The 13,898-nt window shown below is 42.3% G+C and overlaps 1 protein-coding gene across 24 annotated transcripts in view; it reads left to right on the top strand.

The window, feature by feature from the left end:
* The window catches only part of LOC122529252 (tropomyosin Per a 7.0102), a 35,794-nt gene that overhangs the window by 1,844 nt on the left and 20,052 nt on the right, over positions 1-13,898 (top strand). For 9 of the 24 annotated variants that reach the window (XM_043655185.1, XM_043655178.1, XM_043655184.1 and 6 more), the window contains exons 2-4: positions 1,230-1,394; positions 1,743-1,868; positions 12,073-12,206. In XM_043655185.1, coding sequence (XP_043511120.1) covers positions 1,281-1,394; positions 1,743-1,868; positions 12,073-12,206 — 374 coding nt within the window. In that variant the 5' untranslated portion in view covers positions 1,230-1,280. Of the gene's footprint in view, positions 1-724; positions 854-1,229; positions 1,395-1,742; positions 1,869-2,191; positions 3,493-6,334; positions 6,727-12,072; positions 12,207-13,898 lie in introns of those variants that run through there. The other 15 variants (XM_043655173.1, XM_043655169.1, XM_043655172.1 and 12 more) reach the window with 10 other exon arrangements.

Here is a 13,898-nt window from a genome sequence, read left to right as displayed (position 1 = left end):
TGAACTGGTTGGAATTTCGTTTTCTTCCTCCTCCCTTCGCCGGTATATCTCTGATTACCAGCCAGCCAGGAATCGTGTACATTCGCTAGTATAGGTGTTACGAATGTTACGGATGCAAGGATCTATGTGTTCAAGTAGTGGCAACCAATATCAAGAACTTCTCGAGAACTTTTCACCAATCTTGCTTTCGCTTTCGTTTCGCAACGATGGGTTCTTTGATGTTAGCCTCGAGTTAAAAAAAAAAAGAACACGCTTCTTAATTCAATACGAAATTTGACACCTTGAGGTAAAAGAGGAATTGAAGAACGGCCATTCTCTGGCAACGTCCTTGATTAAAATTTCACTCTCGTCCGAAAAAAAACTCGCGTGTAAAAGCGAGGCAGGCTCGAAAAAAAAAAAAAGAAAAAAAAAAGGTGTAGGAGGATTCTGGAGGAATGCCTGGAATGCTTCCACGAAGAAAATTAACCCGTTGGTGGCTCTGTCCTGCCGGTCGTATCGGTCTATATCCCCTCAGGTTCTCGCGGTGCATCGCTTTCGCTCGTGTAGCGAAACAAGCGCATAAAATGCGAAAGCTAGCGAGCCCGCGAAGGATCCTCCCGAGGTTTCGCCTCGGTTCATCCTGGAGGATCGCATACCTGAATGTCTGACGTCACGAGAGAGGAAGAAAGACGGCGGGAGCCAGCGAAGACGTTTGATTTTATATATACGGACACGGTACAGAGCCCGGGCCTTCTTGAGCAAGAACCTGCCTCTATAAATAGGATATCCGGTCGTTCGCTAATTATACTTCGATGCATGCTGTCCGCATAGCGAGAACTTGCACGAATTCTCGGCCAATCCAGCCGTTTCCACGGTAATTATCGTCGCGTTGCAAATTTTTGAGGACGAGCGTCAAACTTTTTGGTGTGAAACGAAAGGGAAAGAGAGAAAGAGACAAATGTAGGAAAACGTTCGGTAAAAAAGGAATGATAATCGAATGATTAAGACTCGTTTAATTGCGTTCGCGGTTTGTCTCACGGTCGTTGAAATCTCCGGCACGATGAACGCACGCGAACTCGACCGTTCTCCTTGGGAATTTCGATCGAATTTCGCGGTACGGGCGCCAACTGGTAAAGTAAATAAGAAAAGTGCAATTCGATAATCGGAGAAGAAACGTGTGGAAGAAAAAACACGCGTCACGCGCTCGAGAGAACGCGCGATGATAATGAAGACTCTGGTTCCTGTTCTAGATACGTTGTCTTTTTTTCCTTGTAAACGAGTGAACAAACCAAGCCGCCACCATGGACGCGATCAAGAAGAAGATGCAGGGAATGAAGCTGGAGAAGGACAACGCGATGGATCGCGCGTTGCTCTGCGAACAGCAAGCTCGTGACGCGAACGCGCGAGCGGAGAAGGTAAATGTTTAATATTTTCAGGATCTTATAACGTATGCAGTCGAGGGATACGGAATAACTCTTGACAAACTGAGAATGAGAAGTAGCTTGACGAATAAAAAAATACCAAAAACGTCTGTCTACCTTACTTTACGAAAACAGGGTATAAAAATAGCGATGAAGCAATCGCAACGTAAAAAAAAAAAAAATATGATATGCGAGATTGGCATTTGTTCAAGAATTTTAATTGTAAATCTGGAGTTTTTATATTTGTTTGGTCGAGCAAATAATATATAGGACGATGCATAATTATCTTTATTAAATTAATGTTGGCTTGATTTACAACATTCTCTCTTTCGTTTGATATAGGCTGAGGAAGAGGCGCGCGCCCTGCAGAAAAAGATCCAGACTATTGAAAATGAACTCGATCAAACTCAAGAGGCTCTTATGCAGGTCAATGCTAAACTCGAGGAGAAGGACAAGGCGTTGCAGAACGTAAGTTAATCGCTATGCTTCTTATTACAATCACGAATCTTAAATTTTCAATCTCTATCGGATAATTTGCAGTATACTTGAATTACTTTAGAGAAAAGGAACAAGACAATTGAGCGTAATCATTCAGAGTTCAGTCGAAGAAAAATCAACGATAGAATGTTTTTTTTAAAAAACACTTAAAAAGTCAACCCAACCGGTTTTCGAACCGGTGAAAACCCGCGAGTTTTATCATTCGCTTCGCGTTGTTACCGACAGAGTAGTGACGTTCAAGCGTCACGAGATGTCGCGGCGATCGTGCGCAAGCGCCCCACGAAGAAAGAGCAGGTTCCTCGCGAAGTGAGCGCACAGTCGAGCGTTAGTACGCGAAGCTGTCGTTTCGTTTGTTCGGCTGTGCTCGGCAAACTTCGGTTTCGTAGTTTGCCTGTGGTAGGGGTAACCCGGATTGAACATAGAACGATAGACGAAGAAAGAGAGAGAGAAAGCAAGATAGAAATCAGACCAGGACGGTGCAGAGAGCGAAGACCAACGTGTCTCCTCTCGTGCATGCGTTCGCCCGCGAACAGGACGGGACGGTGTGTGCGTGCAACACAGAGAGACAGACAGAAGCACGTACGTATGCATGGCGCGGTGAGAAACGTGTTACGAACAGTGACAGACAAGATGGCGGTGTGCCTTGTGCGGTGATAGCAACAGTGATACACAATAGCACAATAAAAAAAAAAAAAGATTAAATAGTGGAGCGAAAGAGGTTAGGTAAAAAGGTTGGCAGCTGGATAGTATGGAACCAGCTCTTACATCGACCACGAGACGTCGCGGTCATCAACATCATCCGCGACACGCTACGCGCCGACGTCTCGATACTTCCAGCAGAGGACCCGCGCAGTGTGGCCCTGCTGATATCATTAAAGACACACCGATTGGAAACAACGAAACGCCAGCAGCAACTACAACGTCATCGAGGCTCGACGAAAAGAGGAATGTCATCGGTACCGTTTGCTCGACCGCGGTGACAGTGCCCACGATCGTTGGCGCGAGGTGGCTCAGAGATCCGACGGTCACCGCCAACGCGAAAGACGCATCGTCCAACGAAAACAGCGAGAAGACAAAGAAGACGAAGCTCGAAGACGATGAGAGACAGGAGAACGTCCGACACAGGCTCGCGCAGTGTAGCCTGGACGTTCTCAGTGAACAACGCGAGCAATTCGTTCGCGACAACAAACACGAGAACGACAGCTATGAGACGGAGCATGCATCAACCGACAGGTCTCGAACGAAACCACGTGGGAACGAAACGACAGGCGAGAACAAATCCGACGACGAGACAAAAAACAACGAGAACTCGCCGGAGCCCGAGCACGCGGTCGCGAGGGCTCGCGGTGACGGAAACTCCGACGACGAGTCGACGAACGTCGAGGAGGATCCAGAACTCGCTGAACTTGCTAAGCTCAGATGTCCCAGCGAAAGAACCGAGGTGCAAGCTGAAAGAGAGGCAAGGAGAAGAAAGAGATGCGCCGATTATCCAGGATTAGCCTTCGGATGGTCCATATTCTCCAGCGACACAATGATGAAATTCGGTCTCATAAGGAACGAATTGCAGAATATTATGGGGAACCAGCTGAAACGGGTCAGTATCACATGATATGTCGCTGATGCGCCCGGCACATAGACGTGCGTATTGCGTGATACAAGGTCACCGCATGACGTGACCTTGACGCAGTTTAACATCAGCCAATGGATCCTCGAGGGTCGTTCAGCCCTTGATAATGGAAAGAGATTCTGACCAATCAAAATCTCGCTTTCTCTCTTGAATCATATTGCGCCACATACGTGTATAATATAATTTTTCGTCTCTTTCATGTTTCGTTTTCTCAACTTGTAGTTTCCTTGAACGAGGCAATCTTCGTGAACTCGATACCTTATATGGTTAAGAACGGGTTAAAAATACGCACGCTGTTAGGTTAGGTGATCTAGTGGTTATCTACGGTGACGTTGCGGACCATTAAATTGTACGTTGCTCGAGAAGGTTTGCAAAGCAGACAGCTCTTGTTACCATTTCTTGTTACGTTTCAATTACACGCTCTTTTCTACCGTTCATTCTGGAAAATTACCGAACCGCCGCGAATGTTGATTAGAGAAAGGCCGATTAATACGTCGGAATTTCAGCCGTTGCCAACTGGAAGTCGAAATCAGTTCACATTATCGCGCGCTAAATAAATAATGCATTACTTGTCGCGATCGTGTAATAATACTCAAGAGAACCATTAGTAGTTTTAGCAGCAAGGGACTTTTTACGAGGCTCAATGATGCACGATCGCCCGACAAAGGACACTTATTGTTGAGGTTACTGAACGGGGACAATGGGTTGAACCTTTCTTTCTTTCATCCAACACGATAAATGGCATTCTTATTTCGTCAGCTGCAGGCAACTGTACGGCCAGGTAGCTCGAATTCTCTCATTATTTATGTACGATCACGTCCATCGACATTCTTACCACATTCGTAATTCGTTTCGGTTTAATTTCGTTCAAGTATGACGCGTCTGTTAAGTGAGTGCTACATTGCCAAACTTGAAAGTTTTTACAAATTATATAATACATTGTGTTTCATGAGGAACCTAACCTATTCTTAAAAGTGCAACAATCCGTCGTCAAAATATGTTTATAATTGGAGTTTAATAATTTTTTAAAAATCTTGATAATTTTCATATTTTTACAAAATAGGTAAAAATAACTTCACAAATAAAAGAAATATCATATCGTATATATGTATAATATGTTTTTGGAACTCATTTTCAAAAACTAACCCCACTCTACGCCGGTAATACGCGTTAAACATGAATAACAGTCTAAAAATACGTGGCAGTTGGTACACAGATCCAGCGGCTCTTTTATTCGGCACTCCGAGAGAGCATTGCGTAAGCATCGCTCCGGGAACGCGCTCCCACAAATCCGCTTCGTTATAAGCGTTTATAAGCCGGTGACGATACACGATATATGTGTAACAGTATTGCAAAATATTCGTGACATATTGCACCGGAATTTGGAACGCCATTGTCGACCTTTGAAACAAGATTTGTTTCTTTATGCCCGCTTATCTTAGTCAATGTTTATACATCACGTTCTCTACAATTTCGCGCATCATGTGCTGCCATCTGTATTTGCATTCTTCGCATATTCTGACGGATGTATCTCTGGATTCTCGGACCTACATTCAAATTCAGTTGATTGTTCTTAATTCGATGCTAACCCGAGATTTGCATACTCTTTGAATTTACGATAGAATGACTGAATATTACAGATGGAGTTGGGTAGTTCTTCGTAAATACGATATCGTACAATCATTTTTCGACTTATCTCGTTTAGTTTCTCCATATAAAATATTATTGACATATAAAGACAGAGTATCTCGGATAATACGAGTTCGGAGTACGTTCGGAGTTTTTGATTAGATTATATAATTAATTGTTCGCTACGTAAGCTATCAATTAAAATTAATAAGCACAGCCAGTAAAACTCGATAAAATGCATTGCAAATTGAATTGAGAGCATACTATGAATACTGTGAATTTATATTGCGAAATACATATATAATACAAATGAAACTATTCGTAAAATAGTTCGGATTTTTTCGAAATTAAATTTTCCAATAAAATAATTAGGCCATAATTTATTAAAAACGTTCAATTAACGGATATAATAACTCGTATAATAATATTATAATAATTACATTGCTCTTAAACATAATAAAACACTATTTCCGGTAATGCATAAGTCAGTTCCTTATGATTAAGTTAGTTCATTATGGTACAATTCACTCTTCAATTTCTTCCTAATCATGTCTTTATTAAATCTCTTCAATGCATACAAAGTGAATAATAATTTATTAGCATGGGTCACCTAACTGTTACACTATTGATCTTCATTATTATTTAAATTTGCGCGTTACTCGTCCATTTCGTACCATCTACTACTTCTCGTCGTAAAATCCGAAATCGCCAGTTTGTCGAAGGAAGATCACGTTGGTGCTGGAATTATCATCGATGCGTAGAATAAACGCGAGTTGCCCCTCGATGCGGATGAAAAAGCAGAAGAAGCGAAACAACGCAGGAATTGTTGTCGGCCGTCCATTCGAACGGTTGGGCGCGCTCGGGACGGGCGCGGTATTTCCGGGGCTTTGCGCGCGACGACACGTCGATCGGCGGAGCGATACTCGGCGTGCGCATCACGCTTTGCGATACGGCCACGAAATGGAAAAATTAACAATTAAACCGATGAACCGATTCCTCGTAACCACAGGCGTGGTTATGGTAGGAAGCGTCACAACAATGATATCGATTGCAATTTTTGATAAAATAGAAATTTTTTGCGAAATATCCTCGTCGAAGAAGCGTCGCTAAGGGCAAGGGACTATTTAACGTCCGCAAAACGGTAGTGCGCATGCGCGTCCTGACCGGGGGCGGCCATCTTGCTTTCCAGTCAACAGCAGCCAGTGGTCGTCAGTGTACGACAGCTCGGAGGCTACGAAACTCTCTCTCTCGCACGGGTACCGGTTATCTATTGTGCCCCGATATATTTTATCTTCGTACGTCGTGTTTACCGGCTATCTTAGATTCTCCATTTTCTCGTTCGTCGTTCAAGCGTCACCTCGACCCGCACGTTAGACTCGTAATCGCGACTATTCACAAGTGAGAAAACGGTAACACGCGCGAATATTCAGCATGTCGGGGCAAGTGCAAGGCACCCTTCTTGACGTGCTCAAGAAGAAGATGAGGCAAACCAAGGAAGAAATGGAGAAGTACAAGGATGAGTGCGAGGAGTATCAGAAGCGGCTGCAGGTGGAAGTGATACGCCGCGAGGAAGTGAGTGAGAAAATCACCTCGTCACCCGTATCTTGTTCGTTTTCTCCGTTAATGAATCGGCTCGAACGTACAATGTAGGATGCTCTGTGTCGGAGATATTCTTCCAATCTTCTTTATCTTCTATCTATTTCGACTTTTCCCACTTTCTGACATAACCTGATCTATCGGACGAAGTACGTATCTCGTAAATCTGGTTTCTCATAAGTTTCACGACGCCCGAACAGAGACGTGGTGCGCACAAAAGGGAAGAAATCAGCGAGGTTGGTCAATTTCGACCAGTCCAGTCACCATTCATGCGAAATGCACCGATTTTGAAGGCGATCTCACGATCGGCTCGTTGTGCGGTTAATTTCTCATCGAGAACTGTACGTAACGAACGTATACGGTTCGCGGCGTGTCTTTACCGGAAATATGGTGCTCAACTTCACTCGGTATATTCGTTTGAAAAAGTATCGATCGGGTTGCGAGAGAGATATCTGTCTGTATCGAAGAAAAATGAGCAAATTTTGTCCAGCGACATCACGCTTCAAAAAGTTAACTTGAAAAGATAAATTAGTTGATCGTTCTCCAAGTCGATGAACCTTCGATGAAAATCATTTTCACCTTTGTACACGAAACGCCGGAGCCGGCGTCCACACAGCTATAGGATCGATCGTGAGTGTCAGGCACGTCGTCAGGCTGGGTTGTGCCTCTGGAGAGGGCAGCCAGGGGGGTATAGAAGGGACACCGACTCGACTCGCACTCGAGACATTCTTAATACAACGAGGACCGGCTTGAAAACTTACCTCTTTCGCTACTCTTCAGCCTTTATCAAACGATCCTTTGTAATTTTGGAAATATTAGTACAGTACCTGGCCCACAATTAATAACCGTGCGCAATGCGCTTCGTAGCTGCAGAATTTTATGACTTGTGCACGCGAAACTTCGTAGTGCATATTTCTGGTACATTTTTTCGTTTTATTTTATGTCACGTGTAACAAGTATGTATGAGATAGGATATTTAGAAAGTAGCAATTTTTGGGCATGCTTATCGTGGATTAAAAATTTTATATATCGAAGATATAAGAATGTATATCTGTTGTTCAAAATTTAAGTATACATATTGCATACAATTGTAAGAGGATTAAAGAGGGACAAGAGAGTGTAAGCTCTAATTCGTCAGCCACGATTTGACAGCTTTACACGGTAAGCTTCTTGTTTTCACTTTTTTTTTTTTTTTTTGAGGATCTAGTTAGATACGTCATTTGCTAGGTCATTCGTTTAGACTTTTAGGTTTTTCTCATATTTTCCATTATCATAACACTTCAATTCGATGATCAACTTAGTTAAACGCAAGAATACGATTTTCTTGAATACAACCGACTTTGTTTTGAAGTTAAGCACGAGGAAAGAAAATATTGCTAACTATTTCTATGCGTTACGTGTTATTTACATTAGCGATATTTACAATTACCGGCGTTAAAATTTGAAAATTTTATTTTTCCATGGTGATATTTCAACTCCCTGTCGAGGAAGCCTGTCGCAGACGTAACATCCTGTAGTTCCACCATGACTAACCTCTGCAAAATTATCGATTAAAGAAGTAACTAAGTCACAGTATTATCTATCGTTTCGTAGAACTGTCTTTCCTTGTAGAACATACGATACATGTCTCAAGACATTAACATACTTGGCTCAAATTTTGAAACAAGAGTAGTAAGAGAAGAAGTTTAGAAAGGAATTTTTGATTAGGAAGTTTTCTAAATTTTAGCAAAGAAATAATTAGTAACAATTAAACATTTTTGAGTGATAATAGTAGAGTAGGAACTTTAGCTTTGACTAGAGAGGAGAGTAGTACTATACCTTGGATATTCCGTACCTCTCTTACGTGTTACACGCATTCTGTACATTTTAATATCCTTAAACTTCTCATACATATATTATTATTCGCAGTCCAGTTATAAGGATCCGTTATGGTTAACAAAGACTGTTTTCTTGTCGATTACACCGCAGAGATTAACCTTGGATAGCCTCCGAAAAATGTCAACGTATCTCCTGACGTTGCTCGCCTTCTGCCGCCGACGTGTGGTCGTCCTAAAAGGCCAATGGATAGAAGCTCAGCGAAGCTTTACTAACGAGCTTTTGTCATTGAGCAATGAAGTGCACTGCCGTGGATGCGGCCTCTCCTGCTGTTCGCCTCTCTCTCTCTCTCTCTCTCGTCCTTTTGTTTCTTTTCTTCTCTCTCGTCTAATAGAGTCTACTAGATAACTAACAACGTACGTCCCACACGTACGTCCCTAACGTATCTATTCCAAGAATATATACCGGTGGGTTCGGTTCATTGATTTTACTCGACATGAACGGATTTAGCTTGTACCGTGAAAGTGATATTACGCGTACGAGCCGTACGGCAGCACGTGGCTATCTATTAAGGAGTTTACATAATCGTGCCTCGATTGTCCTCATCCTGGGGGCAGATTTATTAATAAACAAATACCCATCGTTGTACTGTTTCGCTTTACGTTCGAGTTTTATTGGTTTAGCGTGTTGGTAATTGATCGATCGATACATTTTAATTCGCTTGGCGCGCCGCGCGACGTTTCTCGTACGGACAGATAGCAGCAGCGATTTCTGAAATGGCTCGTTAGAAAACGCGCTGCTAGCTCAGTTTTCGAGAGAGAGAAAACGACCTTGCGGTGTAATCGAGTACCGTTGCCTCGAATGAATTTCTCTCGAAGCGTTTTCGTCGCGTATAGGACGGGCCAATATCATTCCACGCTTCATATCAAGTTTTTAACCGTGTATTTATATTATAGTTGAAATAGTACACAGTGATGGAAATTATGTTTTCACTTCAAATACACTTTCCTGCTCTCCCTATTCTCTGATCTAACTATCATTCTATTGGTCTTTAATTACGCGAGATATCGTTAACACAGTTAATTTGCAAGATTTACGCGAGCAACGTATAAACACAGTGGTACAATCGCGTCGAATTAACAGAACGTAATGGGAGGCAACTGGAGGGTGATGGTTGCCGGAAGTTTGGCACACTTACCAACATTGCCGCGGATATGATCGACGAGACCTGTTCTCGCTGCGGCAGTGTGCGTGGGCGTGTCAGTTTCCTCCGAACGCAGAATCGTCCGGTGCCACGACCTGCTGATAGACCTGATCGATTGTCGATGCCGGGAACACGCGGGACCGGAAGTGGCGCTCGCGTCGCAGGGCTTTTTAAACTTTCAATATCGGACACTCTGTGACGAATTATCCGGCCGGCAATTTAATCCGTATGTTACATCGTTACACATGTACGCGTTACGACGTACACATAGGCGTAGTTCCTCGTCTTTTTTTTTTTTTTTTTCGTGAATCATTTCAAGTGGGAGGACCAATGAAATTCTTGGCAACCGTAGTCTCTCGCACCTTTCGGAGCACATTATTAGACACATCCCGTGGGGATCGAAGCGTTGTAAAACCGATTGAACATGAATTAACATTAGAACAGGATTCTCTCTGTTGGAACGAAAGGGTAAACATTTTTCAGATGAAATATCTGAAATTGTGAAGAACCGAAGAGAGATATCAACGAAACAAGTCTGTCTTTTTTCGTACATTGCACGAGTCGAGAGTGCAAATAAGATAAGATAATGAGAATTTCGTAGAACTGTACGTTCGTCGATATCGACATTTTCGGTCGGATTTCTGGAGCGAAAGATCGCGGTGAAACAAATGCTCGAAGATCGGAGGCGCATCGAATCGGTCCGGATGCAAAGTGTTGGGCGAAATGACGATGGAAGAGCGGCGGCACGTGCATGAAAGCACGCGTAATGCCCGGTTCACGCACGATGAATTGGGATTTATCCGCTCGGCGCACAATCGTCGCAGGTGCAGCCAACAAACGGGGACAAGGGCCTGGAGTTGCGTAGACGAATACACGCGTAATCGAGCGTCGAGCAATTTACATTCGTAAGGGCGTGCGCGCGGAACGCCGCTCTCGTTTCGTTTCACGTAATGCGTGGACAAAACGCGTTCTTTTGAATACGTTACAATTCCGTGTCTTAATTGAAGAACGCTTTTAATTAATTCTGCATTGTGGCGGGGAGGGTCTTTTGTGACCTCGTTTCGTTCGTTTTGCTCGCGTCTTGGAACGAGACGACGCTAATTTACCCCCTTTTAACGCCGGCAGGAAATTCAATTCTAGGTAGACGCGTTTCATTTCGATAAAAATGATGAAAACGAATGGTTTGCTCGATAAGAGAGAGATACGAGAACCCGATAAGGAAGGTATTGGTCAGTTTTTGCAATAAATCGACACGTTGTAAACGGACAATATCCGCGAAGAAGTACAGAGTTCTTAATTATTGAATTTAAGCAATAATTTCCATTTGATTTTGATGGAAATGAAATAAAATAAATTTCCATTTGTTCTTTGATGATGATAATTGAATAAAAGTCCCGGGTTGAAAATAATACGTCGAGACACATGTCGAATAAAAATGTTTCAACAATTTTGCGGAAAGTGGAAAGAAGCCCAGAGTAGAATAAGAAACGTTCTATTTATTTGAATTTAATTAACCGAGATTAGTCGGAGTCGAGTTTCATACCGTGTAGATATTTAATCCGCGAAGCGTTAAGTCGCGCGTTTAATTGTACATTGCTTCCCTTATCTCGAGAATAGTCTGTTTTCCTCGGGCGATACGAGCGATTCGATTTCCAAGGAACTTGGCGCGAAAACGTAAATGGAGGCTGTAAGAATCGGTCTGTCTGTTCAATTAAATCGGTTGTTACGAGGAACACGAGAGCTCGGGAAGGAAGTTAGGGTCATTGATATGCGAATGGAGCGAAGACCTTGGCGGCGAATCTTCCTGCGAATCCTAATCACGCGATCGTACGATCGTAGACAGTAGGACTCTTTAATTCACCTTTTCTCCTTCTGTATATATTTTTATTTTTTCGTCTTTCCCCCTGGAATATGTGCAAGGACAAGGAAGTAAGAAAAAATCTGTATCAAGTGTAAAAATAAACGGCGCAATCGTCACTCGTCAACGACGATAGCTTATCTGCTGTTTGATCTCAACTTCTTTCGCTCGTGATAATGAATTTATTGCAGCCTTGAAACTTGTCGCAACGATAACTGTTATTCTTACGACGTTGCAAAATGGTTGACCATTCGTTGAATCAGAGCCTTGTATCCTGCAAGGATCACATTTATCACTGCAAATTGTCCCGTAATTTTATCGTTCTTTTTTTTTTTTTTTTTTTTTTTTTTTTTTTGTTAAGATGACAAATGACTTCGTTGAGATATTTGTATGGTGGACGTTAATTGCAAATTTATGAAAATGTTCTCTTTCTCGCGTGTTGCAGGCTGAGTCCGAAGTAGCCGCCCTGAATCGTCGTATCCAATTGCTGGAGGAGGACCTCGAGAGATCGGAGGAACGTCTCGCAACGGCCACTGCTAAATTGGCAGAGGCGTCGCAGGCTGCGGATGAGAGCGAACGGTAAACGAATTGCACGTTTCTATCTCGCGTCGTTTTCCCCGTGACGACCACGGATCGAGCATTGGACGACCACGTAAATCTTATAAATATCCGTCGACGAACGTATGCGAGGAAAATACGTCGGCCAACGGATATTTATAATGAAGCCGCTTGAGCGCAGCGGCCCTTTTCTCAATGGGTAGATAACAAACCCCTCCCCGTTTGATTGATCGATTCAGCGAAAGTTCGATTCATACTCTTTCGCCGCCTACTCGCGAAGTCGATTAAGTTGTCGGAGATTGCTCATTTTTATTAGGTTAGATAACTTGCGCATTGATGACGAGATGACCGAGATGACATTTTCAACGTTGCCTGTTGCCTACCCTGCGAGATGATGGTAGCTTAAGTCGCGGACGAGATCATTCGGAGCGACTTAAACTTCTATTGAAACTCAACGAACTTATTGTAAAGAAGATGAATTTCATCGAATCGCGTTACGAGAAAGTCTTGATTAGAAATAATGAAAATCAATGGAACAGCTCTTGTTGGCCGTTCAGAATAATCAGAAGCTTGTATTCCTGATAAATGTAGCTACAGAAGTATACTACGATTTTAGTGTTCTTGCAAAATTCGTTGAATGTTAATCGATTTGACTTTTTACAATAACTTCAGAAATCATTATTAACTCTTTGACTGCTAGTCTTCTAAAATCGAGTAAATCAGTGTACAGAACAAATGATACTTCTTCTTCAATACTTTACATTAATTTATTCAAGTAAGCATCCAAGTTGGCTGTCAAGGGGTTAACTTTTGTAAACACGAAGACGGTCGTCTGATCCCCAAAAAAAAAAAGAAAAATCCCGCGAAACTAACTGCCGTACATTGGAAGAAACCGAATCGAAAGAGCGAGTATCCTCGGACGAACTTAACTTAAATATTTCCTCGCGTCCAGATCTATTTATAAATAATCGCACAATGTTGCATTGTAATGTTTCGCGGTGAAATGCTGAATATAGATCTGAAACCAGTTATATTCACGTGACGATCAAACCCAAGCACGGACGTAATTGCAAGTGACAGTGCAAATCGAAGGCCGGTGAGCCAGTAATTACGGCGATTTTACCAACCGTGCATTTTCGTTATTACAGTCTGCGTAAAATGGCTGCTTAATTATCGATAGATTTCAGATAGTGATGCAATTATTACACGAGCATTTAAACTCGATTATCGTTTCATCAGCTAATGACGAAAAAGTGGAATGATTCTATTTTTTTTTTTTTTTTTCTACTTGAACATAAAAATTTAATGATTAAATCTAATCGTTGTCACTCGCTCTTTCTCTCGAATTTCGACCGTCACGGTATTACTTATTATTTCGCTAGGACTAACTCTTTTCGACGTTGAAAGAACTTCGAGATAATTACTCACTCAGGATTTTCCGCACTCGATTCAGATCGACCGATTGTTGCCCGCGTCGATAAAAATTTCACGAGCAATATCTGTTTCGTGCGTGTGTGGATTAGTATCAGAACTTGAAAAAATGATACGAAAATGGCGGATAAATTGATATCATTCGCGACTGATAACGCGGCGGATGACGTGTTCGAGGTTAAAGAAAAAGAAATTGATAGCTAACTAGTTTTGGAGTAAGTTTTTTTTTTTTTTTTTGATGTTAGTATTATATCTAAGAGATCTAAAAGATGTATCAATGAT

This window comes from Frieseomelitta varia, unplaced genomic scaffold (assembly GCF_011392965.1).
Source record: "Frieseomelitta varia isolate USP_RPSP 00005682 unplaced genomic scaffold, Fvar_1.2 scaffold_281, whole genome shotgun sequence".
Classification (NCBI taxonomy): Eukaryota; Metazoa; Arthropoda; class Insecta; order Hymenoptera; family Apidae; genus Frieseomelitta; species Frieseomelitta varia.
The sequence above is the reverse complement of the archived record's forward strand: the minus strand, read 5'-3'. Positions and strand labels throughout refer to the sequence as shown.